Here is a 17,757-nt window from a genome sequence, read left to right as displayed (position 1 = left end):
CCCAGCATAACCATAAGATGGTTATGGTTGCTGGAGACCAATCACATCAGCCGCAGGACATCATTTATGGAGTTCCTCAGGGAAGTGTTCTCGGCCAAACCAATCGCCAGGCAGGAATGTTCCCTTCCAGTCGGGGAACATTTCAGCAGTCAAGGTCATTCAGCCTCTGATATCCGGGTAAGAATTCTCCAAGGCGGCCTTCAGGACGCGCGACAACGCAGAATCGCCGAATAGAAACCTATAGCCAAGTTCCGCACACATGAGTGCGGCCTCAACCGGGACCTTGGATTCATGTTGCATTACATTCATCCCCCACCATCTGGCCTGGGCTTGCGAAATCCTACCAACTGTCCTGGCATGAGACAATTCACACCTCTTTAACATGGGATTAGCCCTCTCTCTGGATCTGTAAAGACTGAATTACCTGCAAATTCTCGCATTCAAAGTATCGTCTTGCATCTTTGACTTTGTCTATATATATGTTTCTGGAATCTACCTCTTCATTCACCTGAGGAAGGAGCAGTGCTCCGAAAGCTAGTGGTTTGAAACAAACCTGTTGGACTTTAACCTGGTGTTGTAAGACTTCTTACTGTGCTCACCCCAGTCCAACGCCGGCATCTCCACATCATATGCATCAAGATTGACAGCATTCAAGCTAGGTGTGATAAGTGGCAAGTAACATTTGTGTCACACAAATTACATGCAATGACTATCTTCAACAAAAGAATCGACAAGAGAGAATCTAACCACCTTTCCTTGGCATTCAGTGACTGCATCATATGCCCCACCATCAAGATCCTGAGGGTTGACCAGAAGCCTAATTAGATCAGCCACATCGATGCTATAGCTGGGGGAGATGGTGGGCAGTTGTAATGCTGCTATGTTGTTATTCATAGGTTCTAATCTCACCACAGCAGTTAATGGAATTTAAATTTGATTAATAAAATCTGGATACTATAACTACAAAAACAGGTAAAAGACTGGGGATTCTGCAGTGAGTTGTTCATCTCCTGACTCGCCAAAGCCTAACCACCATCTACAAAGCGCTGGTCAAGAGTGTTGTGGAATACTCTCTACTTACCTGAACTAGTGCAACTCCAAATTTCCAGAAGCTCAAAACCACCCAAAAGCAGTTCTCTTGATTGGCACCCCGTTCATTACCTTAAACCTTCAAAATCTTAAACCGGTGGCAGAGTACGTATGGCTGTAATGTATACCAATTTCCCAAGTCTCCTTCAACATCTCTCAAACCTGCTGCTACCTCTACTATCAAAACAGACAAGGACAGAGGTACATGGGAATGCCACCATCAGGTTCCCCTCCAAGTTACACACCAACTTGATTGGATAAAACTCACTACACCTTCATCATAACTGGGTCAAAATCCTGGAGCTCTTTACCAAGCAGCACTCCAGTGTACCTTCCCCAAACCAATTGCTATATGGTACAGGAAGGCAGCCCACCACCAGCTTCTCAAGGGCAGTTAGGGATGAGCAATAAATGGTGGTCTTGATGCCACCTACGTCCAGTGAATGTATTTTTAAAAATGTCTTTTGATATTGCCTTGCTTGACCATGATCCTGTTTTATCTGGACATGGCTGCTTTATTTTTCTTAGCCCAACATCCTGTTCTCCCACGAAAGAGAGAAATATGGGAACGGGGTCAAGTCGGATTTTTCAGCTTGTGAAGATCATATTCGTGGTGAGATGCGCTGAATACTTCTGTGCTTCTGATTTGCTATTATTAGTAGTAAATAAATTATTATCAGCTTTAACATAGGCTGTGTTCTGGTGTCTTACCCAAAAAGAAAATTGGCTGCTGTGCGTTGAGACCACATTTCTAAACAAGTTTACTTGGTCTAAATTTGTATGCAGTGAGTGAGGTGCCATATGGAGCGACTGCTGCTCTTGCCAAATACCATGCTGTCCTGGTTGCACTTTGTCATTGGTCCCTATTATATGTCCTTGCTGTTTATAATAGCAGCAGAAAAACATGCACGGTTTTGGAATATCCCTGTCTTGCTGGGGAGAATAATCTCCTTGGAACAATAAAGTGTTCCTGGAGACAGTGAGAAAGGCTGCTTTGAACTTGATAATATATTTACTAACCCCAAAGGACGCAAGAAGAGAGGACGAGTTATTATTACTCCATCTTGTACCTCAGGCACCTTATCCCAACAGTACTGAGCAGCTAGGGTTGATTAAGCACCTCAGTATGTCACGTATTTTCTAAATCAGGACGCCGTGGGAGTGTGTCGACATGTCCCCATTGGAATATCCTGTCAATGGACTGAAAGGTTTAAAGGGGTGGGGAGGGGGTGGGGGACACTCTTGAAATATCCAGAGAGAGAAAGACAAGAATTTCAAGATGATATTTGGAACACAATCAGTAAAAATGAAAAAATCCCAATGTGTGCCTCTCACCTGAGAAAGATCTGCGGCAGTATTCTCCAATAGTGGGGCTATGTTCCCACACCGGCGTGAAAACTGGCGCCAATCACTCTGGCGTCAACGGCCCCCGAAAGTGAGGAATTCTCACCTTTCTAGGGGGCTAGGTTGCCGCCGGAGTGGTTCCCACAGCTCCAGCCGGCGCCCAACGGCCCGCGCGAGTTCGCGCATGTGAGGAACAGCCGGCGTATTTCTGTGCATGCACGGGGGTTACCTTCTCTGCGCCGGCCCCCGGGCAATATGGCAGAACCCGACAAAGGCCCGGCGCGGAGTAAAGTAGGCCCCCACGGAACCAGCCCGCCCGGCGATCGGTAGCCCCCCCCCCCCCCCCCCCCCCCCCAGAACGGCCCCCGCACACTTACTTCCAGGTACCACCGCGTGTGAGGTGAGTAATCCACGCCGGCGGGACTGGCCCAAACTCATCGGCCACTCGGTCCATCGGGCCCCGGAGAATCGCCGGGGGGAGGGCGCTGTCAACGGCCCCCGATCGGCGTGGCAGGAATCCCGCCGGCGCCCGGAAAACGGCGCCGGAGAGCCGGCATCGCGGCGGGATTCGCGCCTTCCCCTGGGGATTCTCCAACCTGGCACAGGGTCGGAGAATCCCAGCCCTGACATTTAATGGTGTAATGCTAGCATTGGGCTGTTTGGAGGACTTTGGGGGAGATAGTAATGAGTGGTACTTGGTTCAAAATGGAGGCCAGTTACTTGATCACAAGGTGAGGTGAGAGAATATTAACGGCAACTTTCCCAAGATTAGTCTTCGTCTTCGTCCACCCTCCATGCTGTGACATGTTATACAAAAGCAGAGTTTTTGCGCATGGAAAATTGAAAGATCAGAAGGGGAGTAAAATGCGAAATAGTAAAAATGAAAACATGTTTGCTCTTTCAACATTGATAATTCTCTCCTCATTTGATAAATATTGGTGTTGAGAAGGCAGAACGGGGGTGAGAAAAATATCAGCTATGATTGAATGGCGGAGCAGACTCAATGGGCCTAATTTTGACTTATGGTCTTATGGTCTAATTATTGTTTTCCCATTTTGTTTGAATGTAATATTATATTTCTAAAACTAGTTATAGCTGTCAATAACAAATGATCATTTCAGAATGCCAGATCCAGCAGTGTTCCTTGATGAATTTTAAACAGAATCTACTGTAACTATTCCACTATCCATTGCTATCCACAGTAAAGCTTTATAAGTTGTTGGTCAGGGAGTCACAGAGGACTGTCAGTGCTGTGGTTTGATTTATTTGATACAGATTATCTGCACTGTTGTTCACCAAAGCATATATTTTTAAAGTAAACTACTAGCCTACCGCTATTGGCAGAAGGTGTGGGGTGGGAGAAATGAAGAAATTAGGCAGATCACCAGGCTTTTCTATGATCTTTCCTATTTAAGTTTGTCCTTCATATAAATGAGGGCTCTTGTTTAATGGCAGGAGGCAAAAACAGAGCGAGAGAGGTTACTTTCTGCGTTTGTGCATTGCCATGATGGATAACCACACATCCCCAATACCAAAAGAACCAAGACTCAAAGCAATGCTCAAACTTTTATAACAGAGGCAGCGTGCACAGTGGACCATGTACAATGGTCAAGAAGATGAGGTTGAATGTATAAAGTAGGGACGTAATTGCATAGGAAGGGTAGTTGAACAATATGTGTAGCTCATACCCTTTAACCCACGGATGAAGAACTTAGCCATAGATTTCCTTGACATTGTATATTCACTTTGAATTTAATGGCAGAATCGGCACTTTTAATTTTTAGTCATTGACCCCTGCTTCAATTTATTCTTGCCTATTTCATGGATCTTGAATAAACACACATTATTTGATACAGATGATTTTGCAATATAAGATTCGAGCTAATAAATCTTTATTGGCTTGCTTATGTTAAATACAATGTATTGTTGAATCCCGATGACAGGAAAAGAAATCCAACGTTGTACGTGTTGTGTTTGGTCCTTTGTACCTCACGAAGAATCTCACCAAACACTTTGACTTGTCCAAACCAGAATCTTTTATTGAATCTCATGTGGTAAAATAGCAACCTGATACAGGGCACGTTACCATAGTCTGCTAACTACTCCTCTGGAACTTGCACCTTGCACTCACCATTCACATGTACGTCTTATTACCCTCTCAATATTCTTCTAAAAATGGCTGGATGTGTCTCTCTTTATATCCGAGTCAGAGGTCACATGACCTTGGTCGAGAGACCTCATGGCATGTCTGCACTGCCACCTGCTGGTTGGAGGTCGCACACCATCCAACTATGATTAGCCCATAGGTATATGACCACAGCATTTATAAAACTTTATTCCTCTTTCTGTTTTTAAAATGAACTTGTGAACCAAATTGTGACACTAAAAAAAAAAATAGGCAACAGGATTAGATAAAGGATCTGGATTGGCGCAGGCTGGGAGCCCGAAGGGCCTGTTCCTGTGCTGTAATTTTCTTTGTTCTTTGTTCAAATCAATGGCTGCCACAAATCACACGATGAGATGATTGGCCCTTCATTCTGGAAGCTACCAACAGCAGTTACAAGAACAAAAAAAAAATCTCTTTCAGCATGTGGAATCTCACACCTCATTGTACAGACCCTGTGACATGACGAAACCAGGGTTTTCGTAAATCGAGATTTGTTATGCTTGCAGAGCTGTTAACAGGCTTATCTTATACTTGGGACTATTGAGGGAACAAAGGGAATTACTTTGTATCTCGCAGAGGCAGTGGATCTGCCTAGAAAATGGTGTCCTGACATAAGACCCATTATATGGATGGAAACTCTTTCTACAATTTTTAAAAAAAATTTAGAGTACCCAATTATTTTTTTTTTCCAATTAAGGGGCAATTTAACGTGGCCAATCCACCTACCCTACACATCTTTGGGTTGTGGGGGCGAAACCCACGCAGACACGGGGAGAATGTGCAAACTCCTCACAGACAGTGACCCAGGGCCGGGATTCGAACCCAGGTCCTCAGCGCCGTAGGCAGCAATGCTAACCACTGTGCCACCGTGCTGCCCAACTCTTTCTACAATTAATGGCTGGGACATTATCAGTCCTGAAATCAAATTCAGTTCTAGACACTGGATAATAATAATAGTAATGATAATAATCTTTAGTGTCACAAGTAGGCTTATATTAACACCGCAATAAAGCTTATGTTCCTTTTGAAATCATTGTGGGTAAAGAAGTTCACATGACTCGAATGACCATTTTGGAATCTTTAGATTCCTTTGAAAATGGAGAAATTCTCAGAAAGCTGTTTAATACCAACTGGAACAGACTCCAGTAGCCCATCTAAGCAAGCAGCTGGTTACCATTTCTCAACTCGTTGAAGCCTTCTTGATTTTAACAATCTCTGATCATCACCTGCTCGCTGGTCTAAGCAAAGGAAGCCGATCGTGCTGCAGTGTCATTTGTTTCATGGATTTTCATATTGTTGCCTCCAACCAGAAACTCAACGGGACTGAACTCCACCCTCCACCCCAAAGGGAAACACCATTTGGACTTTTACGTCTCAGACACTGGAAATCACATGAACTGATATTCATTTATGTGGTTCTTGTACTATTACTATCCATAGTTTTAAACCTCTTTTTTTCTATTTCCCTGTACTGTGTGTACGTGCAGTGGAGTGGGACCTAGCAAACATTCCTTCCTCAGGTTTTGAATGTGAAATAAACTAACCTTCTGAGTTAATCGTAACACGGGTTTGCTGCGAGTTATTAATAAATTAGATCACGCAAATTGAAGGTTTGGGAAAAAACACCACAGTTTATGTTAAAAATAATTCAAAACACCTTCTGTTTAAGGACAGTTGGTGAGAAGCTGACTGTCTGTAACAGTATCTAGTTCATACACTGGATTTTGAATTGACCTATTTAGACTTAAGTTCACAAGGATCGTTCCCAAACTTCAGCATTTTCTGAGCAAGCACACGGGGCCACAGAAAAGTGATCTTCTTTTTAAAAATAAATTTAGAGTACCCAATTCATTTTTCCTATTAAGGGGCAATTTAGCATGGCAAATCCACCTAGCCTGCACATCTTTGGGTTGTGGGTACGAAACCCACGCAAACACGGGGGGAATGTGCAAACTCCACACGGACATTGACCCAGAGCTGGGATTGAACCTGGGACCTCGGCACGTGAGGCAGCAGGGCTAACCCACTGGGCCACCGTGCTGCCCTGAAAAATTATCTTCTGATGTACACCTGTAGCTTCGATGAATATTCTGAGTTTATTCTGGATGGACCTCTAAAGTGATTCAAGTCACTGTTGAAACAGTGTCAAACCTGAGTTCACTTAACCACTGGAGCTAAATTTGTAACTCTGGAGTTAATGATTTCCACAAGTTACATTGTACTATTCATGCCTTGAGGATTCTTAAATAGATTGAGCATTAAAAAAATTTACAATGTGGTGTCTTCCAAGATAGCATTATGAGGGACTCAAATTCATTCAAAATAACGTGTGCTCTAAAATTAACCTCTTCCTTTCCTGGAGTTTCTTCCAACATTCCCCAATCTCCCCTGATTTGCCAGTTGGAATGTTAAAAGTAACAGTAGTAACATCTTGTATTTATTTAGCATAATAAGACACCTCACGGCACACCACCTATTGTTATAAAGCAAAAATTGACACTGAACTACATAAGGACATTTTATTGCAGGTGACCAAATATTTGACCAAAAGGTAGGTTAGAAGGGGTGCCTTAGAAGAAATATCAGTGAAGACGTTTGGGGAGTACGTTCTGGAGCTTTGGACTGGGCAGCTGAAAGCACAGCCGCCAATACTGGCCCGATTATGTTCAGGCTCAGCAGGTCGGAATGAGAGGATTGCAGATTTCTCAGGAATTTCCTTGCTTAACCGGAAGAATATGTATGATGTCCAAGGACAGCATGGTAGCTACAAGGCAGCACAATAGCACAGGGCAGCCCGGTAGCATAGTGGTTAGCACTATGGCTTCACAGCGCCAGGGTCCTAGGTTCGATTCCCGGTTTGGGTCACTGTCAATGCGGAGTCTGCACGTTCTCCCCGTGCTTAATAAAAACAGGAATATTGCACTTTCCCAATCTGGCTGTCTTTCAATGGTATTACACAGACTCGCTGAAAGATCTGAGGGTCAGATAATAGCTTCTGAAGGATGGGAGGGGTCGAAAGATGAACATTTCCTTGATTAGCTGCAGTCTGATTGAGTGCCACATGCTCATATCCAGGTAGGAATCGATTGTCCTGCTTCCCAAAAGTTGGACTATTTGAACTAGTTTGACTTGACCTAAAATCACTGCCTTCAGACAGTATGTAGTGCCTGGCTACAACAAATAATGTTAATGTATGTAAGATCTGCAAACAACTCTCATGCCATTTGTAAACTCTTTTTTTAAAATTCAGCCTCAATCTCAGATTTATCTTTAAATAATTGTGCTGGGTTTGTATTTTCACGTCTAAACGTAATTGGGGCAGCACAGTGGTTAGCACTGTTGTTTCACAGCACCAGGGTCCCGGGTTCCATTCCCGGCTTGGGTCACTGTCTGTGTGGAGTCTGCACATTCTCCCTGTGTCTGCGTGGGTTTCCTCCGGGTGCTCCAGTTTCCTCCCACAAGTCCTGAAAGACGTGCTGTTAGGTAATTTCGACATTCTGAATTCTCCCTCTGTGCACCCGGGGCTTTTCACGGTAACTTCATTGCAGTGTTAATGTAAGCCGACTTGTGACAATAAAGATTATTATTATAGAATTGGGGAAAGATAGCGATGGGGGGAGGGTGAATGGTGTGAGCCAGGAATATAGTCGAATTTTGAATGATGTCAGACGTACAAAGCACTGAAATTCGGAGACTGGACATAAGTGCATTGGAATAGTCAAGTCTGGAAGTAACAAAGGCATGGGTGAGGGTTTGACCAGCAGATAGGTTAAGGCAGGGCAAAGTCAAGAAATATAAGGGAAGTGAAATTAGGCGGTCTAAGAGATGGCATTGATATGTGGTTGGAAGCTCATCTCAAATATGACACTAAGGTTGTGAATACCCTAGTTCAGCCTCAGATGTTTTCTAGCAAGAGAGTGATGGTGTTAATGGCTAGGGAACAGGGTTTATTGTGGAGATTGAAGACGATGGCTGTGATCTTCCCAATACTTAAATGGAGGAAGTTTATGCTCATGCAGGACTGGATGGTTGGATAAGCAGTGCCTGACGATTCTGAGAGAGTGGAAGGGTCGCGAGAGATGGTGGTGAAGTAGAGCTGGAAACCATCAGTGTACATGTGAAAAATGGCATTGTGTTTTTGGATGGCTGGATGATGATGCTGAGGCAGTCTGTAAATGAGAAGTTGGGGTGGAGGGTGGTGGCAGGCAGGCAAAGCCTAGATTCTTGGAGAACATCAGAAGCAACCATGCGGTATTAGGAAGAGAGGCCATTGAAAGTTCCTGCCTTTGGCTGTGATTGGAGAGATAAGGATGCAACCTGACAAGTGCACCCCAATCCAGCTGGACAATTGTAGAGAGGTTTGTGTCTTTAATAGTTCACACCTGACTCTTTCTCTCGTCTTTACCATGGTGCCCTGGAAACCTTTTCCTAAAGTTGTTCTCTAGCCATTCTTTGATTGTGCTTTAAGAACAAAATAAAGTTTCCACAATGGGTAGACGAGAACAGTATTTTTGAAATAAGGGACAATTACCTGTCCCACGTACATTATACGAACGCACATTCTTCATTTTCCTGTGGTTATAACAAGGTTTGCCTGAGATGCAGGGTGGCTGTTATCCATTTTTAGCACTCTTAGGTCCAACACGTGTCTGATTTGATAGACCAGTGCTCTGCATGTTGATTGAAGTAACCATCTGTCATGGTAAATGGGGGTATCCACAATTAGAAGTTCCAGGTTACTAACACAAATAGAACTCGCACTTGATTTCTGCGTCTATTCATAAACGTTGTCATGTTTACTGGTTGAACTTAACAGTGTCCTCATGACAGAAAAAAATTGGCACTTTGTGCGATCAATGGCCTCTTTTGCTTAAAAAAAAAAGTTTGGTGCTAAAACCTGTCTTTAATGGAAGAGCTGGCTGCACTGTTTGAAAACCAAATACCCGACTCCAAATTTTGATGACTCTGACAACAATGTTAAACTATTTATGAAAGATCCTAACCATGGTATTTGGTGAGCAACGCGTTCAAATGATGAATGATTTTTGAGACAATGGGGCAATAAAATGCATCCAATACACAGACACATGTGAAAGCTTAACATTTTTTACTGTTTCAGCAAAAGATACCATAAATAGCTGAATTAAACAATAATTTTGCATCTGCCGTAAGTCTTTCTTTCAGAAACAGAAATGTGTTGCTTTTAGTCTTTTTTTTAACAAGTTCTGTTGCACAATTTTAGTGGAAAACAGAAGTAAGTTGCAAAGCAAATTTTATTTCAACTTCATATTTTGATTTTGAATTTCTTCTGTCAACATGAACATATTTCTTTCAGCAACTGGCAAAGAGGAGTAACTTTGCCTGACAGTGTGAGGGAGATGAATTAACACGCAGTTGAAATCGCCCAATCCCTGAAGCATTTGGGTTAATGACTGTCCCTGCAGATATTAATTTATCTCTTTCTGTATCCTGGACTCAATCACTCCTCCAAGGCATTTTTCCCTGTGATGCTATCAGCCCCGATAATTTCTAACATTTTTTGGAAGAAAACCAAAACAAAAGCACTTTGGTTTATTTATTTTTTGGCATTAATAGAAGTTTGAAGTTAATTGGATTTTTTTTTAAAAGTGTCTCCCCCTCTCTCTCGCTCTGTCTCCCTCTCTGGCATAACTGACACCGTGGAGGTGGTTGGCAATTTTTAAGCATCAGGAATATCAGCCCCGTGAGCCTGTTCTACCATTCAGTTAGGGTTGATCTGAACCTCAACTCCATTTAACTTGCCTTTGTTTCATATCCTCTGAGAGCCTAACAAAAACCCATCAATCTCAGTCTTGAAAATTTCAATGGCTCAGCATCTACATTCATTTGGGGGACAGATTTCCAGATTTTCACCAGCTTTTACGAGCAAAGAATGCTTCCTGGCTTTGCTCCTAAGTGGCTTCGCTGCAAATTTAAAATTATGCCCTAGCTTGTGCTGTATACTGCCACCCTAAGAAATAGGCCCGAACGTACAAATGAAGAGAGTCAGGTCAGTGACGTTCACTGCGGTTGCATGTCCAGACTCGATGCATGCACATGCGCAGTGCATTTGCGTGGGATTTAAGCTTCCTTACCATTTTTGTACACTGCCTGGCTGTCAATACCAGTCATTTAAATAGACTTTGGCTGGATGCTGCGATGAAACAAAGGTATATTGAAGCATTTCCTTGCAGGTTGTCATTCATCGCCGCATGGCAGTTTCTTCAAATCCACCTAATCAAAACCTATTATTTTAAACAGCTTTTTCAGATGATCTCTTAATCATCTCTTTAAATCCAGGGGAATGCAAACCAAGTTTTAATAACCTGCTCTCGTAATTTTTGCCCTTTAGCCCAAGTATAATTCTGGTAAATGGCTACAATTCTGGTGTGTTAAACTACACTGGCTCTAAAAGCAATACAATTGAGACAGAGTTAATGCTTCAAGTTGACGACCTTTCATCATCGGCTAGAACGTTGAAGTCACCCTGTCCCGCCGGGAAACCTATGGGGTGGGGCTGCGTTGCTGGCGGGCACAGTGATTCCCGCCACCAGTGAACGGCTGGAGAATTCCGGCTCATTTCTTTATTCACGCATGCTGCCTGACCTGCTGAGTATCCCCAGCACTTTATGTTTTTTTTTCAGATTTCCAGCATCCATAGTATTTTGCTTTTTGACTGGTGCATCTTTCCTGAGGTTCTGTGCTCAAGAAACGCACCACTCAAAGACATTGTACAACTGATGTCGCACTTTTGAATTCTGACCCCCTAAAGCTAAAAACATAGATCTTTCTTGTGATGTTTTGCACCTTTGCAGTAGCTGTTCGTGATTTAAAAATGGATGCTTTAGTCCAAACAGGAATGACCTCACACTTTTAAAAAATAAATTTAGAGTACCCGATTATTTTTTTCCAATTAAAGGTTAATTTAGCGTGGCCAATCCACCTAACCAGCACATCTTTGGGTTGTGGGGGTGAAATCCACGCAGACACGGGGATAATGTGCAAACTCTATATAGTCAGTGACCCAGGGGATTTGAACCCGGGTCCTCAGTGCCGTAGGCAGTAGTGCAAACAACTGTGCCACTGTGCTGCCCCAAAATATCTCACACTTAGCAGATTGAATTCCCTCTGTTGCATCTACACATTTTGCCATCCTTCCTAACTTAGGGTAGTCTACAAACTTGGATATACAGTATCCTGGTCCTCCTTCCAAATAATGAATACAGATATTGAAAAACAGGGGTTCCTGGGGAACATAACTTGTCACCACATTAATTATCCCTCGTCTGATACTTGCACAAGTGCTCGCCCATTCTAGGTGCAATTTTAGTCCTGCCTGCCCAGTTCTTGGGCTGTGGCAAACATGTAAATAACCCTGAAAAGTCTAGGATAAGCTGCAAAAAGAAAAGGCGCAACTATATAAAAAACTGTCCTTTTTCCCTTCACACTGCCCATTGCAGCAAACTAGCGCATGGATCCAGGTACTTCTGTTCCTCCAATGTTTATGTATACATCTCCGCCATAGAGTCAACTGTGGAACAAACGCATTCGGAAAATTACCCCATGGTGTTGTAAAGCTTTTAAAAACTAGTCACCCAAAGTTTCTGCCTGTGTGAAATGGATTCGGGAGAGGTTTTTGTTGAAATATTGCATAACAGATGAGCAAAAGGAGGAATGATTGACTCCTGACAGGCAAGTAGGTATGTGTGTTTGGAAGCCAAATGAACCACTTAACAATTATCTTAAAAACCAAAAGAACTTGTATTCAAATGCTGCTGAAAATTTGGCTTTGGGTTGAATTTTAGGCCCATTAAATTGAGAAAAACAAATCGACATTAAGCAAGTGTTGTTTATGATCGAGAACGATTGCAAGTGCAAATTTGGCAAAAATAAATGGTTTAGCACTTTAGGCCTCCGTCATTTTGCAAGTGGATGCCGGAGTAAAGATTAAATTTAGTGAGCTTCTTGTAACCTTATTGGAATGAACAGAGCTGACCATTTTCATTGATCCTTTTTAATCGCTGCAGTAAATCGTTTTATTTTTTGCTGCTGCCGTCGGACTGAGAATGGCAGACTTCTGCAAAAATTTGAATTGTTCGGCATAATATTAATAACAATAAAAATCTGAAATTGAAGTCCTACATTTATGTCCGCAAATTAAATGCTTCATTTTGTTCCAGTTGTAAAATTACCATTATGGAAAATAGAGTACTGTTCTTACCAAATGTTCATAAATTTTTAAAGGACCCTTGGGTTGTTAGGATTTCTCAGAGATCCAGATTTTGCGATTTCATGTAGCTACTTTGCAGAAAATTACATTAGAGCAATAATTTTATCTTAAGTGAATAAATTCAGGTTAAAATACTTTTTTTTTTTGCTATGTTGTGCTTGGTTTAGTTTATAAAAATGGAGAGGATGGGTAAATTTATGCCACAACTGGGGATTTAAGAAGAGGAATTGTGGAATAAATTTTGTTCCATGAGTACTGAATAACAGTTGCATCCATCGTGGCGAGATCTATATTGTGAGTTGCTTCTTTCCTCCCCACCCCCTCCCCTCCCCCCTCGGCCTCTCTCTCTCGCATCCCAGTTGTTTACTCACAAACCTCAAGCTGCACCGCACAACCGAGGTGCACGAGCTGCTGAAGAATTGACCGTTGATCTTGCATATTGTATTCTCCACGATGCTTGAACTCCAAGTGAACCACGAAGCTCGCCCAATGCCACAGACTGCCTTCTCCTTCCGGGCTTGGAATGAATGCCTGCGCCCTCTACAGGAGAAAGTCAATGCGACTGATAGCTGCAATACATTTTTAACATACCTTCAAACACTGCAAGGGTGAACGTGTCAGTATTTAACATTTTTGGAATAGCTGCACTTTAGATAGTGTCCAATTATTTTATTTTATGTCTGCATTTTCAAAATTAAGGGTGGGGGGCGGGGTAGAAAGCAAAATTCTTGGTTACTTTTAAACATGAAAAATGACAGAATTCATCCGAAACACCCCTCAAATATTGAAAGGTTTGTTTGGAATGACATTTACATTTTCTCAGTCAATATCCTCACGACTGCACCCTCTGATGGAAGAGAAGAAATACAAAATGTACAGACTTGTACACAATTTAACAACATAACAGTTGTGTTTTCCCCCCATCATTTGTGTGCAGTGCAGGGAAATCTTGATTAATTGCCTGAGTTAGGACTTGCTGAGAAGTAAAGTGATAGCTTGAAATCAAATTCAATATAGCTTACATGTTCAGATCTCAGAACAGCAGCAATGTTTATGCCATTTCTTTCTGGAATGCAATAGTGAAAAATAAACTTTGTACCTTGTAAACGTTACAGTTTTTCTTTAAGAGGGCGTGGGTTCTTTACAAAAGGGTTGAAGTGCCTTGAATGCTCAAGAGTTGCATGGAGATTTCAAACAGGCCGCTCTGTCCAATGTCTTTGGCGCATCCCCTCCACCAGGTGCTTTGTTTATTCCCATGATGCTGCGGATTGTGGTGTTGGCTTGGGTTTTGAGACCGGGGGCGAAGTACAGCCCTTGTTACTGACTTTGAGGAAAACTGGCTTCGAAGACCGTGTGACCTCTGTGACCTTACCCTTGGCCAAGCATGGTATCATGACCGGTACAGGCTCGGAGGGGCTAAGGGCCTGTTCCTGTGCTGTATTGTTCTTTGTATTAATTACACTCCGGCATCAGGTGTATGGGGTCTCCGGCATACACCACTGTAATTTCATCATGGAGGCGAAATGCCCAATTACATTGAAGAATTCTCACGCACAGTGAAAACCAGAAAGCAACAAGCAAACTTTACCGTTCACTTATCATTTCACAGAAAATGAAATAAAGATTGGGACATAAGTTGGAAATATTGTCAGCAAACGCAGGATTTTTTTATTGTGTTAAAAACCTGTGAAATTATCATGACATGGTAAAATTTGTTCAAATATTGAATTAGTTTCTTTCAGGGTCAGAGAGGTTGCTCAGCAGTAATTATGATAGAGTCTGATAATAACATGAGGTATAATTTCTTCAAAGGCTTTTATGGTGATAATTATAAGAGTAAAAAATTGGAAGCTCACATCAATTCTGTGATTTCAAATTGATTAGCAATTGGGAGGATTTCAACAATGCACCTTGTGGAGGAGCAGTATATCACTTCTGGATTTCTGCATTCCGCCCGTATGCAGATATCAGAAGTTGCTGTCAGTTATATCGAGAAATGACGGTGAGTGTTGACAGTTTTTCCAACATTAAAACTGCAAAATCGAGGCTTTCTCTTCATCAGTCTAAAGCCTCATTAAAAACACAAGCGTCCCTCTGCTCTCTTTGAAGATTTAGAATACTTGTGCTCTGTTCTTCTTGCAGACCTCTTCACGTATTGATCTGCAATGCTGGCGTGTTTGGTTCTTCATGGCAAATGACTGAGGATGGCCTCGAGACCACTTTTCAAGTCAACCACTTGGGGCATTTCTACCTGGTACAGCTGCTTCAGGATGTTCTACGCCGATCAATACCTTCAAGAGTGATTATTGTGTCCTCTGAATCACACAGGTTAGTGGTCACCCGTTCACGGTTTTGCAGCACTCTGCCACTTTTTTTTGTCAGATTTTGTTTTTAATTTTACCTGACCTCCCAGAAATGTTCAACTATTTAATCGTGCCTTTATAAGTGAGCTGAGGTGGCATCCCAGTTAGTTTTCATTTTGGAAAGCCTAATCATATTAGCATTGCCCAAATCAGCTTCCACTTCCTGATTTGCAAATTGTTCTGATGTTTGTTGATTTTGCATCATTATCTATGTGTGACGATGCCACAACATTTGGAACCCGTGTGCATGCAACAATTTGTAACATTTATTCAGCAATGTAGAATATCCAATTTGTCACCCTTTTTTGCAACATCCAATATTTCTCATTGAATTCACCTGCTGCAAAGTTACAGAAGACCCTTTGTTGTGTTTGTGGACCTCTGAACATAAATTCAGGAAACCACGTTTACATGTTTGTGATCTGTAGTTTGTCTGTAAAAGTCTCAGTCTCTGTGGGTTTCTCTTCATCAGCTCAAGTACAATCTGCTCTGACAGCTCTAGCAACCGTCTCTGTTTGCAACACCAATTGCCGTACCACAGCAAAATGAGACATCACCTCCTTGTGATGCGAAAATACACTCTAAATATTATTTGTAATTTTAAATGGTTATCCCCAAATGACTCCCATGAAAATTAATTTCTCTTTGTTGTCCCAGGGCGCATGAAGGCTTAATAAAAACTGGAGACTTGTACCGTTATATTATACTTGACTGTGTGTTACACTCAAAGAGAAGGTTTTGTTTTTAAAAAACTGCTTCACATTCTTATTGACGGTTTTACTAAAGTGGTCACCTATTTATGCATTTCGAAAGAAACTTCAGATTTTGAAATAAAATATGCGTCATAAATAATAATCGAAGAACTGGTTCGGTTGCAGTGTCTGCTGGTGTTGGTCAGTGACTGCCAATGCTTTCCATTGCTGGACTTTGGAACTGGTCAGTCTGTTTCCCCAATATTGTTATGGTGCAGAAATAATAATCCAAGAATGCACAAAGGAAACTCACTTTCTTAATGGTTATTAAATAGATAATGCTCTTGTAAACTTAATCAATTGCATTTCAAAAGCATGTCAAACATCAAATTTTCCAATACCACATAAATTTTAATTTTATTGAAAGTGTTAGGGTGCATTGCATCATTAGGTGCCAAAGGATTTAGCCTGTACCCTATAATTTTCATCATTAAATTTGTTGGTTAAACCCTGCTGTGCAATACATCTCTGAGACTCGTCCAGAAGTATCTTTAGCTCGGAAACAGCTTTCTCCTTCAACCTCGGAATCCCAAGACACCTTCCAGCTGGTGGTTCAGAAGTAATGATTGGTTACTGTGTACCACGTAGTCACCGAGTTTTAAACCTTATGATCCTTCTTCAGTCACAACTAAGAAGTCCTCTCTGGTACATTAGGCATTCTGTTAATGGGTGACCTACTATTTCTACCAATCAATCCTCATATCTCTGGGTCACAGCACACTTGACTGTGCACTATATACACATCTCTAGGTAGACATTATAATTGCCAGCCATTCTTCCAGTGCATTCCCTCCAGCTCTGTGTGCTTATTGATCTCGCTTCTAGTGGGCCGGATCACTTGTTTCTTCTTGAGCTTCTATGAACTGCACCATGATGACCTCTTCAGTTTCACTCAACCACTAAATTTGTGCCTGATCTCTGAGTTATGGTAACCACCCTTACCGGGGAGGTGAGGGGGAACCTCTAAATCCACTTTTACCTTCAGTATTGTGATGTTGATGAAATATCTTTATGATATAAGTGGAGCTTGTTAACAAGATATACTTCGGAGTTTTCAATCTTTATTCAGTCCACAGTAGGACAGGGTAGAAGGGGTAGAGTTAACTCAAGTTTATTTTGTACATTTTGGCTGTGAAATACACGTCCTTCGTACCTGTTTTTCCAGCCGTGAGTGCCACTTGGCCTCCCAAAATGGCATCTGCGGTGCTTGCTTGCACTTCTAGTGTGAACCACGCCAGAGGTTATTTTGGTCAAGGTGTTGGATTGCGCACAGGGGTCCAATACCAAAAATATGCAGAGTTGGCAGACTGCGACAGTGCTGCTGTTTTATTGCTTTACTTTTGTGCTCAGTGACGGGTCAGGTAAATGAAATGAAATGAAAATCGCTTATTGTCACAAGTCGGCTTCAAATGAAGTTACTGTGAAAAGCCCCTGGTCGCCACATTCCGGCGCCTGTTCGGGGTATAATGAGTTGGCTGCAGAAGTAGCCCCTTCATCTGAGTGGGCATTGAAATTGAGCATGCCCATTAACTATTTTGATTAAATTTTACGAGGAGGTGACCAGGTGCGTAGGTGAGAGTGGGCAGCACGGTAGCATGGTGGTTAGCATAAATGCTTTACAGCTCCAGGGTCCCAGGTTCGATTCCTGGCTGGGTCACTGTCTGTGCGGAGTCTGCACGTCCTCCCCGTGTGTGCGTGGGTTTCCTCCGGGTGCTCCGGTTTCCTCCCACAGTCCAAAGATGTGCGGGTTAGGTGGATTGGCCATGCTAAATTGCCCGTAGTGTCCTAAAAAGT

General features: G+C 42.3%; 1 protein-coding gene across 2 annotated transcripts in view; it reads left to right on the top strand.

Moving 5' to 3' along the window:
- wwox (WW domain containing oxidoreductase) overlaps positions 1 to 17,757 on the top strand; it is a 1,021,417-nt gene that overhangs the window by 344,037 nt on the left and 659,623 nt on the right. For both annotated transcript variants that reach the window (XM_038806252.1, XM_038806251.1), the window contains exon 7: positions 14,991 to 15,176. In XM_038806252.1, coding sequence (XP_038662180.1) covers positions 14,991 to 15,176 — 186 coding nt within the window. The remainder of the gene's footprint in view (positions 1 to 14,990; positions 15,177 to 17,757) is intronic.

Source organism: Scyliorhinus canicula, chromosome 9, assembly GCF_902713615.1.
Source record: "Scyliorhinus canicula chromosome 9, sScyCan1.1, whole genome shotgun sequence".
NCBI classification, from domain to species: domain Eukaryota; kingdom Metazoa; phylum Chordata; class Chondrichthyes; order Carcharhiniformes; family Scyliorhinidae; genus Scyliorhinus; species Scyliorhinus canicula.
Note: the sequence above shows the minus strand (reverse complement) of the source record. Positions and strands in the feature narration are given on the sequence as shown.